The 20,248-nt window shown below is 46.6% G+C and overlaps 1 protein-coding gene across 3 annotated transcripts; it reads left to right on the forward strand.

Moving 5' to 3' along the window:
- The first annotated feature begins 900 nt into the window (after window positions 1-900).
- AGTRAP (angiotensin II receptor associated protein) lies at window positions 901-20,150 on the forward strand. Of its 3 annotated transcripts, XM_061601598.1 has the most exons (6): window positions 901-1,067; window positions 9,324-9,358; window positions 9,854-9,965; window positions 10,720-10,912; window positions 11,299-11,320; window positions 18,867-20,150. In XM_061601598.1, exons 1-6 carry the CDS (start codon window positions 1,041-1,043, stop codon window positions 18,910-18,912), a joined length of 435 nt encoding a protein of 144 aa, XP_061457582.1. In that variant the 5' UTR covers window positions 901-1,040; the 3' UTR covers window positions 18,913-20,150. The 3 variants fall into 3 exon arrangements, with proteins under 3 accessions (XP_061457582.1, XP_061457581.1, XP_061457580.1); XM_061601597.1 differs by lacking the exon at window positions 18,867-20,150 and having other exon boundaries at window positions 11,299-11,491; XM_061601596.1 differs by lacking the exon at window positions 11,299-11,320 and having other exon boundaries at window positions 906-1,067.
- The last annotated feature ends 98 nt before the right edge of the window (window positions 20,151-20,248 follow it).

A 20,248-nucleotide genomic window follows, 5' to 3' on the forward strand; every position in this document is an offset into this window, starting at 1 on the left:
GCTCTCTCCATCACAACTCTGACCATCACTTGCCTTTACAGTCCCTAACTCCCTCCATCACAACTCTGACTTCAAGGCAGCTGGTCCTCTGCACATGGTCGGAGACCTGTTGCGGCCAGAGGTGCCTGCAATTATTTTATTTTTTGGGACAGGAAAAGGGGACAATTAGAATTCAGCAACATCTGGGACCTCCAGATGTTGCTGGGCTATAATTCCCATCATCCCTGACTACTGGTCTTGCCGGCTGGGGCTGATGGTGCAAGGTCACCTGGAGGGCCACTGGGCTCCTTTCTCTGCTCTAAACACTATACCACGCTGGCTCCTTCATTCCAGGGAGGAAGCGTTTTCTGTCCATGCTCTAACGACCTTTCCCTTTAACCCCCTGAAAAACCCTTTTGGGTTTCAGTCGTTCTGCACGCGCTCAGTGAAACCTTGCCCTTAACAGTCTCTCCAGAAAGGCTTTCTGGTCCAAGGCGAGGCGGGACGGGGAAGTCATGCAGGAGATCAGTCGCAGCTAGAAGCGCCAGCAATTTTTATTTTTTATTTTTTTGGACAGAAAGGGGACAACTTTAAATCTCCGGATACATCACGCTGCCTGCACCAAAACAGAAAATAAGCCACATCGGACAATTTGATTTTAAAAAAAATATATTGAAATCCAAACGTCCTTTGGAGGAAGCGGGAACAGTATTCTGTACATGCTCAGAGTTCCCTTCATACTCTTCAAGGTGGCTTTGCCCAGACCCGGAGTGGCGGCGTTGCAAAAGCGGCGCCGCTCCGGATCGTACCTGGTTCCTGGAGCCAGCAGCAGTCGGCCGGGCTTTGCGGCTGCCCTTTTCCCGAAGGAGGAGTCTCCCTCTGCCCCACGCCCCGGGGAGGGAGTCACGGGGCCCGGGCAGGGCAGGCCTGGAGTGGAGGGGGCGGGGCCCGGCCGGGGAAGAAGAAGCTGAAGACGGAGGCGGCGGAGGGCGGAAAAGAGAGTTTTGGGAGCCCGAAGCGGCGTGGTGTGAACGCTTCACTTGGGCGGCGGGCCGGGCATCATGGAGGTGCCCGCAGTGAACCTCAAGGTAGGCGTGCAAGGCGCTGGAGAGGAAAGCGTGCAAGGAGGAGACGCAGGATGGGATTGTGCAAGGGCTGCTGGTGGTTGTAGACTTTCCATTGGGAGGAGGTTGGGGCGCAGAGTGAGAGCGGAGGGCAGGCTGGTGTTCAACTGAGTATGCAAGACCTGGTGTTCAACTGAGTGTGTGTGTGTGTGTGTGTGTGTGAGAGAGAGAGAGAGAGAGAGAGAGAGGTGTTTCCGTGTGCCAGGGTAGTGGTGAGTACTGGGTGGCAGTTTGGGTGTCCTAGACTTGGGGGGGGGGTCACTAAGGAGTTGGCAACTGAACGTTTTATTCATTTATTTATAACGTTTATATCCCGCCTTTCCTCCAAGGAGCTCAAGGCTGTGTACAAACATGGTTCTCCTCCTCCTGATTTTGGCCTCACAACAACCCAGTGAGGTAGGCTGGGCGGAGGGATAGTGCTTGGTCGGAGGTCACCAAGTGAGCAAGGCCGAGGGGGGATTTGAACCCTGGTCTCTCAGGTCCCAGTCTGATGCAGAACCACTACACCACACTGGCTTTCAGTAAGAGGTCTGTGTGTAAGGGGGTGTGGCTGGGTGTGCAAGAGGGACGTGCGGGGACTGGGGACTGGGTGGGAGGCAGCTGGTGTATCAAAGGCTTGTGCAAAAAAAAAAAGATGGAGGCACTGAGATTCGGCTGGTGTGTAAAGGGGTGTGCCGGTAGAAGACTTGGGGGGGTATGAAAGTGTGGGTGGGGAGAGAGAGAGGTAAGAGGGCAGGTCTGGAAGGTAAGTGCCTGTGTGTTCCTTGCAGCCCTATAAGGTAGGCCAGTTTCAGCCCTGTTTTTTATGTGTGTGAAGCTGAGAGGAGTTAGCTTGCCTATGGCTCTTTAGCAGATTTGTGCCTGAGATGAGATTTGAATAAGGGATTTCCTTGCTGCTTACCATTATTATTAGATTTATAGCCCGCCCTTCCTCCTACAAGGAGCCCAGGGTGGCAGATGGCAAAACACTAAAAATATATTGGGGGGAAACTCTTTAAAAACAAAACATCTTTGAACAACATGTCTACAAGCAACTTGGATTCATCTCTGCCTATACCCGGTCTTGGAGGAGAACAGGTGTGCTCTAACAAGCGTGCAGGAAGCTAGTGTGCAAGGGTAAGGGAGGTGGGTGGCTGAGGAGGCCCGCAGGTGAGGTTCATGGACGAACGGGTGAGGAAAGGATGGGGTGTGGGTGTGCTTTTGTGGAAGGGTGCAGGTGTGCCCCAGATCCTTGAGGGTAAGGATTGTGCCCTGTTTCTCCTTGTCCTCAAATGAGATGCCTTCCCCATTGCCTCAGGATTTGGATGTCGACTGTCCTTGCACACCCGTCCACGTGTACGCTGGCTCTTTAACGGCCACCCTGTGACGTTTGCATAGGAACTTCATGATACAACCGGTGTGCTAACTCAGTTTCCTTCCCCGCAGCCCAGAAACACATCCATCCCCCTTCTCCACCCCAACAAACTCCTCCGTTTCCTTGTAATATATTTCCTAATAGTGTGGCTACTTTCGCCTTTGAACTTTTCCGTCCTTGCTTCCTGGCTGATGTGGTTTAATGATTTGTTTGGGGCAAGGGACTCCCCCCCCCCCCCGGTTACAGAGTGTCACACAAAACCCTTCCTCCAAAATGTTGAAATCCACTGTCGGGCATGAGCCACAAATTCCTGTAAGTTGCTTTTTTTTCCCCTGGACATCCCATATTGCTGTCGCTGCTCTGGATTGTCAACTCTAGGGGGGGGAAATCTGTGGGTGTGTTTGGATGTCATCAAACCAAGGCCTAATAACATTAAAATGGCTTTAAAGGTTCAATTCTTACGTTGCATCACACCAAACCATGATTTGTGCTAACCATAGATTGGAATAATTGACCCTCCCCTAATCATGGTTTGTGCTTCCAGAGGTACAGACAAACCATAGTTTATAGGTGCTAGTCGGCTTTCATCTTACCTATAGTCAGCTCTGCTGTTTCTAAAGTGCAATGGTCTCTAGAGGCAAAGCAACAGCTGTAAAAACTCCCCCCCCAAAATCGGTTATTGCATCAAACCTGTGGTTAGTGCAAACCGTGGTTTGCAAGGTCACTTGATTCTGTCTTAGTATGCCCTTGATGACTCGCTTAAACTGACAGCAAGCGAAGCAGAATGAGGGTTTGTGGAGGTGCTTGCTACCATTGCGCCCCTTTCTCTGTGACACAAAGGTGAACTGACTGAGCCTCCTTGTTCAGCAATGGTATACCTCTGAATTACCAGCTGCTTTGTACAAGCGACAAGAGAACTCTGTCTCTGTGTGTTGTCTGTGATTTCTGGCTGACCTCTGTCAATAACGGGAAGCTGGTCTACTGCATGGCTTTTTGGCCGGATCCGTTGAGTAAATTCTTATCTTAACTTTGACGTGAATTCATGCCTGCCCTCACATTCCTCCTGTGCTGCCAACAAACTTTCAAGGAGCTGATTCCCCCTCACACACACACACACACACACACACAGTCAAGGCCTAAATACAAAAGGTTCAGTTTCTTTTAGGGGAGGGTTGGTGTGCGTTTGACTATCCAGCATTAAAGAATCAAGGATTGTGTGAAAACATAGAAGGGTCTGAGGTCCATCTAGTCCAGTGTCCTGTTCTCACAGTGGCCAGCCCCAAGCAGGAGCTGAGTCCAACAGCACTGTCCCCTCCTGCGGTTTCCAATAACCGGTCTTGGGCGGCATTTTGCCTCTAACCGTGGGAGTAGAGCATAGCCATTTAGGCTGGTAGACATGGAGAGTCACGTCCTCCTCCCTGCACTCATCCTCTTTTTAAAGCCATCCAGGTTGGTGGCCATCGCTGCCTCTTGTCGGAGCGAATTCTACAGTTTAACTGTGCGCTGCATATTTTTTAATTGGTACTAAATCTTCCCGTTGTTGTTGTTTGTTTATTTATTTGATTTATGTCTCGCCCTTCCTCCCTGTAGGAGCCCAGGGCGGCAAACAAAAGCACTAAAAACACTGTAAAACATCATAAAAACAGACTTCAAAATATTTTACAATAAAACATCTTTAAAAGCAAAAAAGCTTTAAAAACATCTTTGTTTAAAAAAGCTTTAAAAACGTATTTTAAAAGCAGTTCCAACACAGACTGGGATACGATCTCCACTTAAAAGGCTTGTTGAAAGAGGAAGGTCTTCAGTGGGCTTTAAAACCGATAACAGAGATGGCACCTGCCTAATGTTCAAGGGGAGGGATTCAGCTTCATTAGATGAACCCAAGTTCTAGTGTTGTGAGAGAGGAAAAGTCCTTCTTTGACGTTAGCATCAGTTTTTTTTCAGGGGGGGAGGGTGTGCTTTATTGAGTTTTGCAAACATTACCTAGCCAAGGTGAATGAGGAAACTGCAATGACTGGCTAAACCAAAAAGAGGGCAGGCAAAAGGTGTTCCAGGTTGAATTCCTTTCACCTGACTAAAGTTACTATTTTTTTATTTCCTAGTGGGGGAGAGGAGGGAGACATGATTCATTCACTTCTCTGGGTCCTAGCAGAGGTCTTTGTTCCACAGAATTACCCAGTCACACCTGGGCAATGGGTCGTGTCATCACTTCTGCTTGTTCTTCAAATGTTATTGTTGCACAGCCGAAATTCTTTGAAAACGTGCCTTATTAACGCTGTGTCCAAAGGGGAAAAAAACCCACGGATGCAGAGCCAGCATGGTGTGTAATGGTTAGAGGACTGGATTAGGACTGGGTTCAGATCCCCGCTCAGCACTGACGTTCCCTGAGTGACATTGGGCCAGTCGCGCTCTCTCAGCTTAACCTATCTCACAGGGTTGTTGTGAGGATAAAGCAAGGAGGAGGAGAATTGCAAATGCTATAAATGTAATAAATAAATAAATAAATAAAAGTAAAAATTTTGCTGAAGTAGTAACTCTATGTACATACACACACAAATGCTGGATCAGGGGTGGGAAACCTCCAGATCTGAACTGCAACTCCCACCGTCCTTGACCAACAGCTGTGCTGGCTGGGACTAATGCAAGGATGAAGAACATCTTGCAGATGCTGTTGGGCTCCAGCTTGTACCAGTACCAGCCAGCATGGCTGGTAGTTAGGGATGATGGGAGCTGGAGGCCAGCAACACCTGAAAGGCCACATCTTCCCCAGCCCTGTTTTAAAAGAGTTGTGATGGAGGTAGCTAGGGGCAGTAAAGGCAAGTGACGGTCGAGCCCTACTTGAAACTTGGGGAGGGGGCTTTTTAGCTTCTGGTTTCTTTTGTGTCTAACTTGGAAGCCAGATTCTGTATTCTGTCCTTTGGGTCCCAAAAGGTCAAAGATACAAAGCCAAACAATTAGGGTTTCCAGGTGTAGGGGTGGGCAAGCTTTGCAGCGAACACAGGAGTCTGCAAGCTACCCATTCTGTGTCATTGAGAAAGCTTGCATAGTCATTTGGCTGACCTTGGACCTTAAGTACTAGTAGATTGGCCTATTTGCTGCCTGTGGGCTTGTCCCAACAGCAAGTGGCTAATTTGTTCTGATCATTAAGGTGGGAGATGCCAGGCAAGTGGCTATTTAGGGTTGTATCAATCCTGGTCCTACTCAGAGTAGACCCACTGAAGTCAGCAAACATGACTAACCTGGGTTCATTCGTTTCAATGGGTCTATTCTGAGTAGGGTCGTAGTTGGATACAGTCTGTATTCATATACTGCCGTCTCATAAAATACCGGGGCAGCGTACAGCAATATTTTTTTAAAAAAATTAAAAGCAGTACAATCAGTCATTAAAATGACTGACTACTGTTGTTGATGTAAAGTGGTCTAGCTGATTGTTAACACCTATGGTTGTTGGAATTGTTCTTTTTTTTTAAAAAAATGAAAAATTAAACATTTGCAAAAAAAAGACTAGATTTTCAAGATTTTTTTTAAAAAAAACTGCATAGGCCTGTGGGCATTAAAAAAAACAAAGTCTTCAAGAAACTCCTGAAAGCCAAAAGTGAGGATGTTTCCTCTGGCTGCCATTGGCTTAGCTGCTGTGATGTCAGAGAGAGGCAAGGCAGCTGGTGGAGAGATCTTAAGAGTATTTGCTCTGGAGGCTTTTATAAGTGGTTGTGGTTTTATTATTTTGTTTATGCTATATTTACTTTTGTTTTTAACAATGTTGCGAGTCACTTGGAGACCTTTGCATAACAAATGACTAATAAATAATAATAATTATTGATTTGACTGAGGGTAATAACAAGCCTCAATAACACAGAAGAAAACAAAGGCCTTGAAGGCTGCGTCCCATTTTTCTCTATCACCTGAGTGGTTCCCCCTGTTAGTCTTGGGAAGGGCACCGCGTGGACTTATGAAACAATTTGCAAAGACGCCATCAAAATTCCACTCAGTGTTTCGGGATGGAGAAATTCAAGACAGCCTTGAGGAATTTTAAAACTCCCAACTATTCCTGCCTCCTTGTGAACCACCTGAATACCTCATACTGAATCACTGGTTGTTGTTTTTTCTGGGAACGCAAACAATTACGCATCGAAGGTGGTGAAATGTTTGTCGTCTTCCTTGCTTGCATTCACTGCACCCCCTTCCAGTTTTTCATTCTGTAAGCCGTAAGGGGGCAATTAAGTTTGTCAAAAGGCCGGTGGTATTTGCAGAGGGTGTTGGTGTTAATAGCATGAGACTCTAGAGGATTTCCAGGGCTTGGGGTGGGGGAACTTTTTTTTAATTAGCTGAGGCTCTTTTAATGAATGTTGCATATTGGCTAGATGTTGGGGGTGTTAATTAGCCAAGGTCTTTTTAAATAAATGTTGCATATAGATTAACCCCCCCTCCCCTCTGGAAAAGAAAGCTTTGCTGGTTAATATAATCAGGCTTTTTTATTTTTTAAAAAAGCTGTCAACTTAGATGATAACTCTATTAAAAGCTGCCAGTTTCAGTGATTAATGTCGAGAAATATATTTTCCATTCTGCTTAGGGCTTTTTAAAGAGATTAAACAATAACAGCATTGTGCCATGTGACTGTTTTAGGAAATGGGCAAATCTCCAGAGGCGTTTGACTGGCCTATCTTCATATCTATGCTCTATATTTTCCTTTTTAAAATTTCTGTCACAGGCAACTTTTTTCTCAACTTTTTAGCCAAGATTGGCTTCGAAGGAAGCTTTCGCTGAACTCTGTTTTTTCAAGGATTTTGAGATCTATATATATTTCAACATACCAAGACAACAGGCTCTAGTTCTGCTCAGAATAGACTCACTGGAATTAATGAACCCAAGTTAGTTATGCCCATTAATTTCTATGGCTCTACTCTGAGTAGGACTAACATCGAATACAACCCATCTTAAGCATGTGGGGGAAAGGCTTGGTAGTGAAGTAGAGGCACTTTCCGCATGCTCAGAGGCACTTCTAAAAGCATTAAGAATTCCTCTGCTGAATTAGGCCAAAAATCTATCTAGTCCAGCATTCTGTTCTCCAGCCACAGATGGCCAAATGCCCACAAGCAGAGGATGAAAGAGATGGCCTTTGCTCATCGCAACTGGCATTCAGGGGTATATTGCACCTGTTTATGGAGGTTCTCCATAGCTTGTAGCTTGTGATAGATTGATTTACATTTATTTATTTATTGCACTTGTATACCGCCCCATAGCCGAAGCTCTCTGGGCGGTTTAGAGCAATCAAAAACATTAAAACAAATATACAATTTAAAACACATATTTTAAAAACAATTTAAAACACAATTTTAAAATTTAAAACAATATAAAAACAATTTTTTAAAAAACATGCTAAAATGCCTGGGAGAAGAGGAAAGTCTTGACCTGGTGCCGAAAAGATAACAGTGTTGGTGCCAGGCGCGCCTCGTCATTACGTTTATATCCCCCCCCCATTTTATTTCAGAGCTCAAAGTGGTGCACATGTTTTTTTTCCATTTTATCCTCACAACAACCCTCTGAGGTAGGTAAGGGGCTGAGAAACAGAGTGGCTCAGGGTCACCCAGTCAGCTTCATAGCTGAGTCGGGATTTGAACCCTGGTCTCCCAAGGTCTTAATCTGACATTCTAACCATTACATCACACTGTTTCCCTACATGGCATCCCTCATTAAAAAAAAACTTTTAAAGCCATTCAAGTTAGTCAGTCAGCATATCTTCTGGCACTGAGTTCTGCTTTAACGATTGCTTCAGGGTTTTAATCTAGTATTGGAAACCAGTTCTGGGGCTGACCCCTGGGACTGACTTAAACCCTGATCTCCATCTTATGGTTATGGAGTTGGGGAAATTAATTCGTTCTTGGCACAAAGTCCTGGACAGGCATGTTGGCCCAACAGCATCAGTAATGCCAAATTTGGATGCTCTTGTCGTAGCAGGTCAGCAGTGACGCGTTGTTCCTAAAGCGTAAACATCCTTGTTGTTATTCTACATCTGTCATTTCAATTCATTCTTAATAATTTTCATTTTGTTTAAAGTTGCACCATACAGGGAAGAAGGAAAGACATGAGGCTGCATGTAGGGCTGCTTTAAAACATTGCAAAATTGCTGAGGAAACAGTCTTGTTTGGAACTTGCGTATTTTATTTATTTTTGAATTTATATTCCTCCGCTTCTTGCCAAAGGGAGCCCAGGGCAGCAAACAGTGATAAAACACTGAAACCATCATTAAAAAAATACAAAATAAATCTTTTTTTTCCTTTTTAAACTTGCCATGTGGCCCCTGGGAGGTTGCCTAGAAGGAAATCTGGCCCTTGAGATAGAAAAAGGTTCCCCACCCTTGCCTTTCTCTGACCGCCCCTCCTGGCTCAGAGGCACAGGCATTTCCCATCACTTGCTATCATTTCCCATCACTTGCTATCATTTCCCATCACTTGCTATCATTTCCCATCACTTGCTATCATTTCCCATCGCTTGCTATCATTTCCCATCGCTTGCTATCATTTCCCATTGCTTGCTATCATTTCCCATCACTTGCTACTTCTAGCTTAAGGTGCAGGTGATTGAACCTGGGACCTTCTTCAAGCAAAGCATCCAGGCCCTGAGACTTTCCCAGCTCTCTTCCCCCAAGTGCACCCCACATAAGTGGGTCACATGCCTGCCTTTCATTGAATCCTTCCTTTTTTATTACTTTTCCTTGGCTCCTTCCTCCCCTCTGTCTATTCCCCTTCGCCGCTACCACTGCTGTTGGCATTTATACTGTGAGTTAATGAGGACTGGTGCCTTGCTGCACCTTCTCTGTACTGCTGAAAAGAGAATAGGATGCATTGTTTTCTCAATTTTGCTTGCAGGCTATCATTCTGGTACACTGGCTGCTGACGACATGGTGAGTTACTTTTGCGTGCCTTTTTTTTTTTATCCCTTGTGTACTGTGTCTCATGAATTCTGTGAAGACCCTGCAGGCCTTCATGCCTGTGCCAACATACTCTGAGTTTTTAAAAATAAAATAGTATGGCCATGATGCTTCCTTGCTGGTGTGGTGGCACATATGCAGCCACGTATCCATGCATGCATGCTAATAATACGTGCCAACATTTTTGCCTTAATGTGGCGGTGATCTTCCTGGAGAGTACAGCTGGGGAGGCGAGAGTTAATCTTCCCAAGCCTAATTTCAGGGGCTGGGGGCACCCTTCAGGCACCGAGGGAGGCCTCCAAGGGTGCATGTACATCTGCGGGCACCATGTTGGCAATCCATGATCTAATCGGACACCACTGCTCCAGAATCGGTCAGTTTTTATGAATTTATTTCTGTGATGTGTTCAGTGCTTCAGCTGAACATTTTCTCTCTCTCTCTCTTGTCTCTTTCTCTGCCGCCGGATAGGGGCTGTATTGTGCCTTGGTTGCCGAGTTCCTACGCGTGGGGTAACTTCACCGTCCTCGCTCTGGGCGTCTGGGCAGTTGCCCAAAGGGATTCCATTGATGCCATCCTCATGGTGGGTTATGGGGTTTTTTTTACAAAGGCTCTCCCCTGAAAAAACCCTGTGTTTGAAAACCTTTGCCTGATTAAAAGGGTTCTGATGGATGAATCCATTTCAAGGTTGAACCCCCTAGTTTAACACATGAACGAGAGATGGACCATCAAAATGTTGCCGCATTGAGTTCTCCTATTTAGTTTGCCAGGCTGGCCGTTTTAGGCCGAGAACATCGGGAGGGCCAGTCTTGTTCCAGAAACCTGGTTTATAGAATGGTTCCCTATCTCTCAGCTAAACCCTCACTTGCCTTTACTGCCCCTAGCTACCTCTGTCACAATTCTGCCTCTTTTTTAATGCAGCAATGGGGGACACGTGGCCGTCCAGATATTATTGAACTACAACTCCCATCTTCATCCCTGATCATTGGCTGTGCTGGCTACTGGGATTTAGAATCCAACGTTTTCTGGAAGGCCACGGGTTTCCAGTCCCTGAACTACACTTTCATTTGCCTTCACTGCCCCTCGCTACCTCTCGTAACTCTGCCGCCTTTTCATGCAGGGGTGTGGAACCTGCGACTCTCCAGAAGTTGCCAGACCCCTACCTCCCATCAAACATGACCATTGACTCTGCTGGCTGGGGCTGATGGGAGTTCGACAACATCTGGAGGGCCACAGATGTTCCCCAGCCCTGGCTTATAGGATGTAGCAGAAGGCAGAAAACGATGAAGGCAAATGGCCCGTACTCCTCTTCCGCATGTGCCTTTTTTCCTTTCTAGTTCCTCGCAGGCCTGCTGCTGACGATTCTCACGGACATTGTTCACTTCAGCTTGTATTACCCTTCCTCGCTGCTCGACACCACCCGCTTCAGCACCGGCATGGCCATCTTCAGCCTCCTCCTCAAGCCTTTGTCCTGCTTCTTCGCCTATCAGATGTACCGGGAGCGCGGAGGGGAGTATGCCTTGAATCTAGGTAGGCCTCTGCTTAGTCAGGGCCCAGGTTCCGGGCTGCTGTGGGTGGTTCTGGGCTGCCTCAAGTGACTCCTCTGTAGTGGGTTCCCTTCATGTTCTTTCACACAGCCTGGAATTTTTTTTTTTTTGGTTCTGCCCAGGGCTTTCCTTTGTGACAGTGTTCACTAGAACAGAGTCCCGGCACCTCTCTTTTTTTGCCACCGGTAGGAGCCGTTGTGCTGGCACCCATGGCACTTTTATCAATACCGACACCTTTTTTTACCCCAAAACAAAACACTGGCTCTGCCTATTTTAGCCACACTTCCTCCCTTGCCAACCTCCTCTTCGTCTTTCTTGTCTTGCACCAGACACTTCCTCTCTCGACATTTGATTTGTCTTCCCTTACAGACTGGGAAGGTTCACCGGAGAGGTACATTTCCCGGGACGGTGTTGACTCCTCTGCTATTTCCCTCGTCCGCCATTACTGAGCCAGCTTCCTCTCCTTGTTCCTTCTAGAAAAACTTTTCTTGCTTTTGTATGTGTCTCTGCCAATTTTGGACGTGATTCCAGTTTGAAAAAGCTCCGGACGAGAGATAGAAGATTGAATAGAGGCAGTGGTGTTGTTTCTTTGCCGCCTGCACTGCCCCAAAATACGTCTTATTATAGGCACTCACCAGTGCAGAGTTGCATTCGTCAGGAGTCCGCCTCCATCTGCACTCAAGCCGTCTCCTATATAACAGTAACATTTGCATGTCTGGGTAAATGTACCTAAACAACAAAAAAAGTTATATCTATGTTTCAGAGTAGACCCATTCAAATGGATGGGCCTCAGTATGCTTTAATTTGGATTCCTGCATTGAGCAGGGGGTTAGACTAGATGGCCTTATAGGCCCCTTCCAACTCTTCACTTCTATTCTGTGATTCTAGAAATGCCCATCCATTTGGATGGGTTTGCTCTGTGTAAAGAACATAAGAACATAAGAAGAGCCTGCTGGATCAGGCCAGTGGCCCATCTAGTCCAGCATCCTGTTCTCACAGTGGCCGACCAGGTTCCTGGGGGAAGCCCGCAAGCAGGACCCGAGTGCAAGAATACTCTCCCCTCCTGAGGCTTCCGGCAACTGGTTTTCAGAAGCATGCTGCCTCTGACTAGTGTGGCAGAGCACAGCCATCATGGCTAGTAGCCATTGATAGCCCTGTCCTCCATGAATTTGTCTAATCTTTTAAAGCCATCCAAGCTGGTGGCCATTACTGCATCTTGTGGGAGCAAATTCCATAGTTTAACTATGCGCTGAGTAAAGAAGTACTTCCTTTTGTCTGTCCTGAATCTTCCAACATTCAGCTTCTTTGAATGTCCACGAGTTCTAGTATTATGAGAGAGGGAGAAGAACTTTTCTCTATCCACTTTCTCAATGCCATGCATAATTTTATACACTTCTATCATGTCTCCTCTGACCCGCCTTTTCTCTAAACTAAAAAGCCCCAAATGCTGCAACCTTTCCTCATAAGGGAGTCGCTCCATCCCCTTGATCATTCTGGTTGCCCTCTTCTGAACCTTTTCCAACTCTATAATATCCTTTTTGAGATGAGGCGACCAGAACTGTACACAGTATTCCAAATGCAGCCGCACCATAGATTTATACAACGGCATTATGATATTGGCTGTTTTATTTTCAATACCTTTCCTAATTATCGCTAGCATGGAATTTGCCTTTTTCACAGCTGCCGCACACTGGGTCGACATTTTCATCGTGCTGTCCACTACAACCCCGAGGTCTCTCTCCTGGTCGGTCACCGCCAGTTCAGACCCCATGAGCGTATATGTGAAATTCAGATTTTTTGCTCCAATATGCATAATTTTACACTTGTTTATATTGAATTGCATTTGCCATTTTTCTGCCCATTCACTCAGTTTGGAGAGGTCTTTTTGGAGCTCTTCGCAATCCCTTTTTGTTTTAACAACCCTGAACAATTTAGTGTCATCAGCAAACTTGGCCACTTCACTGCTCACTCCTAATTCTAGGTCATTAATGAACAAGTTGAAAAGTACAGGTCCCAATACCGATCCTTGAGGGACTCCACTTTCTACAGCCCTCCATTGGGAGAACTGTCCGTTTATTCCTACTCTCTGCTTTCTGCTTCTTAACCAATTCCTTATCCACAAGAGGACCTCTCCTCTTATTCCATGACTGCTAAGCTTCCTCAGAAGCCTTTGGTGAGGTACCTTGTCAAACGCTTTTTGAAAGTCTAAGTACACTATGTCCACTGGATCACCTCTATCTATATGCTTGTTGACACTCTCAAAGAATTCTAATAGGTTATTGAGACAGGACTTTCCCTTGCAGAAGCCATGCTGGCTCTGCTTCAGCAAGGCTTGTTCTTCTATGTGCTTAGTTAATCTAGCTTTAATAATACTTTCTACCAGTTTTCCAGGGACAGAAGTTAAGCTAACTGGCCTGTAATTTCCGGGATCCCCTCTGGATCCCTTTTTGAAGATTGGCATTACATTTGCCACTTTCCAGTCCTCAGGCACGGAGGAGGACCCGAGGGACAAGTTACATATTTTAGTTAGCAGATCAGCAATTTCACCTTTGAGTTCTTTGAGAACTCTCGGGTGGATGCCATCCGGGCCCGGTGATTTGTCAGTTTTTATATTGTCCATTAAGCTTAGAACTTCCTCTCTCGTTACCACTATTTGTCTCAGTTCCTCAGAATCCCTTCCTGCAAATGTTAGTTCAGGTTCAGGGATCTGCCCTATATCTTCCACTGTGAAGACAGTTGCAAAGAATTCATTTAGCTTCTCTGCAATCTCCTTATCGTTCTTTAGTACACCTTTGACTCCCTTATCATCCAAGGGTCCAATCGTCTCCCTAGATGGTCTCCTGCTTTGAATGTATTTATAGAATTTTTTGTTGTTGGTTTTTATGTTCTTAGCAATGTGCTCCTCAAATTCTTTTTTAGCATCCCTTATTGTCTTCTTGCATTTCTTTTGCCAGAGTTTGTGTTCTTTTTTATTTTCTTCATTCGGACAAGACTTCCATTTTCTGAAGGAAGACTTTTTGCCTCTAAGAGCTTCCTTGACTTTGCTCGTTAACCATGCTGGCATCTTCTTGGCCCTGGCGGTACCTTTTCTGATCTGTGGTATGCACTCCAGTTGAGCTTCTAATATAGTGTTTTTAAACAACTTCCAAGCATTTTCGAGTGATGTGACCCTCTGGACTTTGTTTTTCAGCTTTCTTTTTACCAATCTCCTCATTTTTGTGAAGTTTCCTCTTTTGAAGTCAAATGTGACCGTGTTGGATTTTCTTGGCAATTGGCCAGTTACATGTATGTTTAATTTAATAGCACTGTGGTCACTGCTCCCAATCGGTTCAACAACACTTACATCTTGCACCAGGTCCCGGTCCCCACTGAGGATTAAGTCCAGGGTTGCCGTCCCTCTGGTCGGTTCCATGACCAACTGGTCTAGGGAATAGTCATTTAGAATATCTAGAAACTTTGTTTCTTTGTCATGACTGGAACACATATGCAGCCAGTCTATGTCCGGGTAGTTGAAGTCACCCATTACTACCACATTTCCTAGTTTGGATGCTTCTTCAATTTCATATCTCATCTCCAGGTCTCCCTGAGCATTTTGATCAGGGGGACGATAGATCGTTCCCAGTATTAAGTCCCTCCTGGGGCACGGTATCACCACCCACAACGATTCTGTGGAGGAGTCTGCCTCTTTGGGGGTTTCGAGCTTGCTGGATTCAATGCCTTCTTTCACGTATAGAGCGACTCCGCCACCAATACGTCCTTCCCTGTCCTTCCGATATAGTTTATATCCAGGGATAACCGTATCCCACTGGTTTTCTCCATTCCACCAGGTCTCCGTTATGCTCACTATATCAATGCTCTCCTCTAAGACCAAGCACTCCAGTTCTCCCATCTTGGTTCGCAGGCTCCTAGCATTAGCGTACAGGCACTTGTAAGCAGTGTCTCTCTTCAAGTGTCTTTGGCACTTGTGGTTAGGCCTGTGGTAATTTTGCTCTTCTGAATTTATATCCTGTGCCCCTGCTCTCACAATGCCTACTTCTAGGCCTACCCCTTTTAAAATTTCATCATTTCTTTGGTTTTTATCCCAGGGGGGAGGTTTATTCCGAACCGGACCTTTCTCAGCTCCTGTCGGGTTTCCCCCCTCAGTCAGTTTAAAACCACCTTTTTAATTTTAAGTGCCAGCAGTCTGGTTCCATTCTGGTTCAAGTGGAGCCCGTCCCTTTTGTACAGGCCCGGCTTGTCCCAAAATGTTCCCCAGTGCCTAACAAATCCAAACCCTTCCACCCGACACCATCGTCTCATCCACGCATTGAGACTGCGAAGCTGGGCCTGTCTGGCTGGTCCTGCGCGTGGAACCGGTAGCATTTCAGAGAAAGCCACCTTGGAGGTCCTGGCTTTCAGCATCCTACGTGGCAACCTAAATTTTGCTTCCAGGACCTCACGGCTGCATTTCCCCATGTCGTTGGTGCCAACGTGCACCACGACCACTGACTCCTTCCCAGCACTGTCTACCAAACTATCTAAACGACGGGCGATATCCGCAACCTTCGCACCAGGCAGGCAAAACACCTTGCGGTCTACACGCCCATCACACACCCCACTGTCTATGTTCCTAATGATCGAATCACCCACTACAAGGATCCCTCCGCCCCCTGGAGATATATCCTCGGCACAAGAGGATAGCTGCTCATCCCCCAAGGAATGGGTCCCTTCTAAGGGATCGTTTCCCTCTTCCTCAGCTGGATGCTCTCCTTCCCCGAGACCATCGTTGTCCATGATAGCAGGAGAGCTATCATCGTTGGAGTGGGACACAGCTATAACGTCCCTGAAGGCCTCCTCCACACACCTCTCTGCCTCTCTCAGCTTTTCCAGGTCCGCCACCTTGGCCTCAAGGAAATGAAGTCGTTCCTGGAGAGCCAGGAGCTCATTGCACCGAGAGCACACCCACGACTTCTGTCCAACAGGCAGATAGTCGTACATGCTGCAGGCGGTGCAAAACACTGGAAAGCCCCCACACCCCTGCTGGCTTCTTACCTGCATAGTTTTGTTTAAGGTTTATTACGTCAATGGGTTGGAGACTGCGGTTTAGTTGAGGTCAGGGAACAGATTGGCAGAGTGGGGGGCCCTGGCCTCCTCGCCCTGGTGCCGAACTCGCTCTGCTGCTTAACTCGCCTTGACGCTTCGTCAGCTGGGGCTCCCTCTAGCTCGTGGAGCATAGGCATAGTGGCTGCCATACTAAAAGACTGACTTCTCTTGGGTGTGGAATGAGCATAAAGTGGCACTTGTAGAAGTGCCAGTTCTTTAGGCCATAGCACACCATATCTTCAAAGGAGGAGGGAGCGACAGCAGCAACTAACAGTGTTGCTTTGTCCTTTTTTCAACTGTTACTGTGTTCGTAGCTGTATCCTTTCTCAGCAACATTTGCTCCCTTCCGCTTCTTGGGCTGTTTTGCAAAACGCAGGAATGATGCCAGGCACCTGCCGCTGCTGTAGACAGGGGTGCATGAGGTGCAAAACACAGTCTTATCGGCAAAGGCCATTATTCTGAGAAAATCTACGGAATATATATGGGTGCATCCAATTTGGTTTTGATCCTCCTTGGCGCAGAGTGGTAAGCGGCCATAACGCAGCCAAAGCTCTGCTCACGGCCGGACTTCAATTCCAACGGAAGGAGGAAGTCGAATCTCCAGTAAAAGGGGTCGAGGTCCACTCAGCCTCCCATCCATCCGTGGTCGGTAAAATGAGTACCCGGCATGTGCTGGGGGGTAAATAAAGCCCAGGAAGGAACTGGCAATCCCACCCCATATATATGGTCTGTCTGCCTAGTAAACGTTGCAAGATGTCACCCTAAGAGTCAGAAACGACTCGCACTATAAGTGCGGGGTCACCTTTTTTAATTTGGTTTTACGGAGAGTTAGGTCCGTTGAAATGAATGGGCTTAAGTTATTTATTGCCTTCCGCACATGCCTCAAGGCGATAATAAGAGCGTAAGAAAAGCCTGGCTGCCGGATCAGGCCAGTGGCCCATCTAGTCCAGCATCCTGTTCTGACAGTGGCCAACCAGTTGCCCCAATGGGAAGCCTGCAAGCAGGACCTGAGCGCAAGAGCCATCCTGCCGTTTCCGGCTACTGGTATTCTGAAGCAGACTGCCTGCAACTATGAAGGCGGAGAAGAGTCATCATGGCTAGATAGCCTTATCCTCCCTGAAGTTGTCTCATCCTCTTCTGGAGCCATCCAATGTACAGAATGCAATAAAAACAGTTTTAAAAAAATAAGAATAAAAACTAAAGGCGCCCTGGGCTCCTACTGGAAGAAAGGGCCGAGTATGAGAGAAATAAATAAATAATACAGCCGCAAATAAAAAAGTTGATGTCGGCGAATTTTGATAGGTCTACTCTGAGCAGGACTAATTTTGGATACAACAAACAGCATATAAAAATGAGGAGTTGCTCTGTATTGGGTGGTATTCAGCCACTCAGAGTAGACTCGTTTAAAAGCATGAATCTGTCATGTCCATTGACCTCAGGGGGTCTACTCTGAGCAGGTTGCCTGCTACCCATTGAAAGTGTGCTATTGAAATATACCTCCCCAAAGCTCTGTGATCCTATATACTGAGCCTGCAGATATTGCTGAACCACAACTCCCATAATCCCTGATGTTTGTTGCAGCTGATGGGAGTTATAGTTCAGCAATATCTGAAGGGCCAAAGGTTGCCCACTCCTGCTGGTGTATGTTTACTTGGATGTAAGTTGCATTGAACTCAGTGATGCTTACTTCTGAGTAAACATGCATAGGATTGCTCTTGAGACTTCACTCTTAAACATGTTTACTCAAAAGCAATTCCCACTGTGTTCAGTGGGCGTTACTCCCAGGTAAGCGTGTACAGGGGCTGAATTCAGACTCATCCACCTGTCACGAAGCTGCTGATTGATCTTTATTAAAAACAGAAATGAATTCCCAAAAAGTATTTCTAAGAGGGTGGCTGGCAGGATTTTAATTTAATACGAAATGAGCTCTGATGGATCTGGATCAAGAGGCTATGTAGGGCCATGTACTTTTCACAGTAGTGGTGAGCCAGATGGTTGGGGGGATACCACATTCAAGACCTTCTTGTTTGGTCAATGGCATCTGGTATTCAGGGGTATACTGCTTTGAACATGGAGGCTCAACTCTCACCTAAGAATTTTATTGTATTTGGAATTGTGTATACACTGCTGTTTATAAAAGCACTGTGATATTTTACATAGCAGAAACAGAAAACTGCCTTACACAATTGCATTAAAGGTCCATCTAGTCCAGCACCCTGTTGCTATCAGTGGCTAGAAATCCCACAAAGGGGGCATATCATATGTGGGAAGCCTTTGGCCCTCCAAATGTTGCTGAACTACAACTCCCATCATCCCTGGCCATGCTGCCTGGGGCTGATGAAAGCTGGAGTCCAGCCGCTGGAGGGCTGCAGGTTCTTCTGCATCCCTGAAGACCATCACTTGCCTTTACTGCCCCTAGCCACCTCCTTTGCCTCCTTTTAATACAGCGCTGGGGAACCTTCGGTGTTCTACCTGTTGTTGGACTACCAGCATCTCTGACCATTGGCCATGCTGTCTGCTGGGGATGATGAGAGCTGGAGTTCAGCAACATCCGGGTGTTCCCCACTCCTGCATTAAAAGAAGGCAGACTTGTGATGGAGGTTGCTAGGGTCAGTAAAGGCAAGTGATGGTCTATTTCAGGGATGAGGACCTGGGACCCTCCAGATGTAGCTGGGCTCCGTCTTCTATCAGCCAGCGTGGCCAATGGTCAGGGGTGATGATGGAAGTTGGAGTCCAGGTTTCCCATCCCTGCCTTGGGTTGATGTGAGGCTTATTGCTAGGAACACCTTGAGCCCTGTTTGCTGCTGCTTCACGCTAAAAGCTTTTGCTTCCCCCCCCCCCTTCATCTTCTGCAGGTGTCTTGAACGTCGGCCAGGACCGCAGCTCGTACCAGCCCATTGACCAGCCGGAGCCGCCCTGCCCGTACCCTGATGTGGCTAACAAGGCTGCCCCACCTCGCCCCTACTGAGGGGCCCTCATTGACCAAACATCCAAAGAACACTGGGCTGTTTTCCTTGCCGCATTTGGAAAGAAAACCGTTTTCACCTCTTTCCCGTTTCCTTCTTCCTGCCTGCACCGAGACATACGGTTTTGGAAAACCAGCTGGAAAAAAAAACTTTGGCGACAAGGCAGTCGCTGCTTTTCTGTTTCTCCTGGATGACTTGAGGTCTTTCCCATCGTTTCTGCTGCGAATCCAGAACACACCTTGGAGAATTTGCTTTTAAACTCTTTCCTGTCTTTATCCTGAGTAGTACTGCCCTTGCAGTTCCTTTCTGTGATGGCCAACTTCATTTCTCCCTTTTTTCAGACAAGCTGAAGCTCATCCATCGAGCCTGCAAATGCGTGGGCTTAGAAGATTACTCTGAGAAGAGTTTTTGGGGTTTCCACCCAAACATCGTCCTCCTTCCTGCGCTAAGAGACTTAATGCTCTTGCAAAAATGGTTAGGAAAAGTTCTGACCACTAACAGGAGCCAACTAACTTTTGAGTCAAAGGAGCAATCCCTGCCCCTTTGTTGCTGCAACTGTGCCATTTTTCTGCTGCTGAATTGCTGCGCGCACGGTCTGATGGCTGTAGGGTTGCCGATTGATTTCTCTCTCAAAAATACTTTTTGTGCCTTAAACACCCCCACACACCCTTCCTCCCATTATGGTTTGTTTGTACCTTGCTTCAAAAGAGAATTAAAGAACCTTTTTAATAAAATATTTCACACACATAAAACAAAAAAAGTCTTGGAAGTTTGAAATTGGCCAGGCTTCTTTCTGGTAGACTTGCACTCTTGTTTGATTCTTAACGGGTGAATGAACCTGGGCCACTGCGAAGGTGAATGAATGAGCAAATCCTCATTTTTTAAAACTGTTAAACTGCCCAGTTACTTGTGAATTAAGTCCCAGGACTGGCCCTGCCATGAGGGGGAGTGAGGCGTGTTGGCAAAGAAAGAGTGCCTGAATGTATTTTTCCACAGCAGAGTTACAAGGCCAAGAAGCACAGAGTCCATGCAGATCTCAAGGACAAGTATCCAAGGCAACCAGCTGGCCTTATCTATAAGACTTAGCAGATCTGGCCAGTCGGTGTGGGGGTCGAGGAGTTTGTATAGAGAGAGCTTGTGATATATTGTCAGTAAAGTAACTCTTAAAACTTATTGCTTGTCCGGCTCATTGCTTCAACTGGCATCTAGCCTGTCACTATACTGTTCTGCATCCGGGGCATCTGCTTGCGCCAGATACAACATCCAACATC

This window comes from Rhineura floridana, chromosome 18 (genome assembly GCF_030035675.1).
Source record: "Rhineura floridana isolate rRhiFlo1 chromosome 18, rRhiFlo1.hap2, whole genome shotgun sequence".
In the NCBI taxonomy this organism is placed as follows: domain Eukaryota; kingdom Metazoa; phylum Chordata; class Lepidosauria; order Squamata; family Rhineuridae; genus Rhineura; species Rhineura floridana.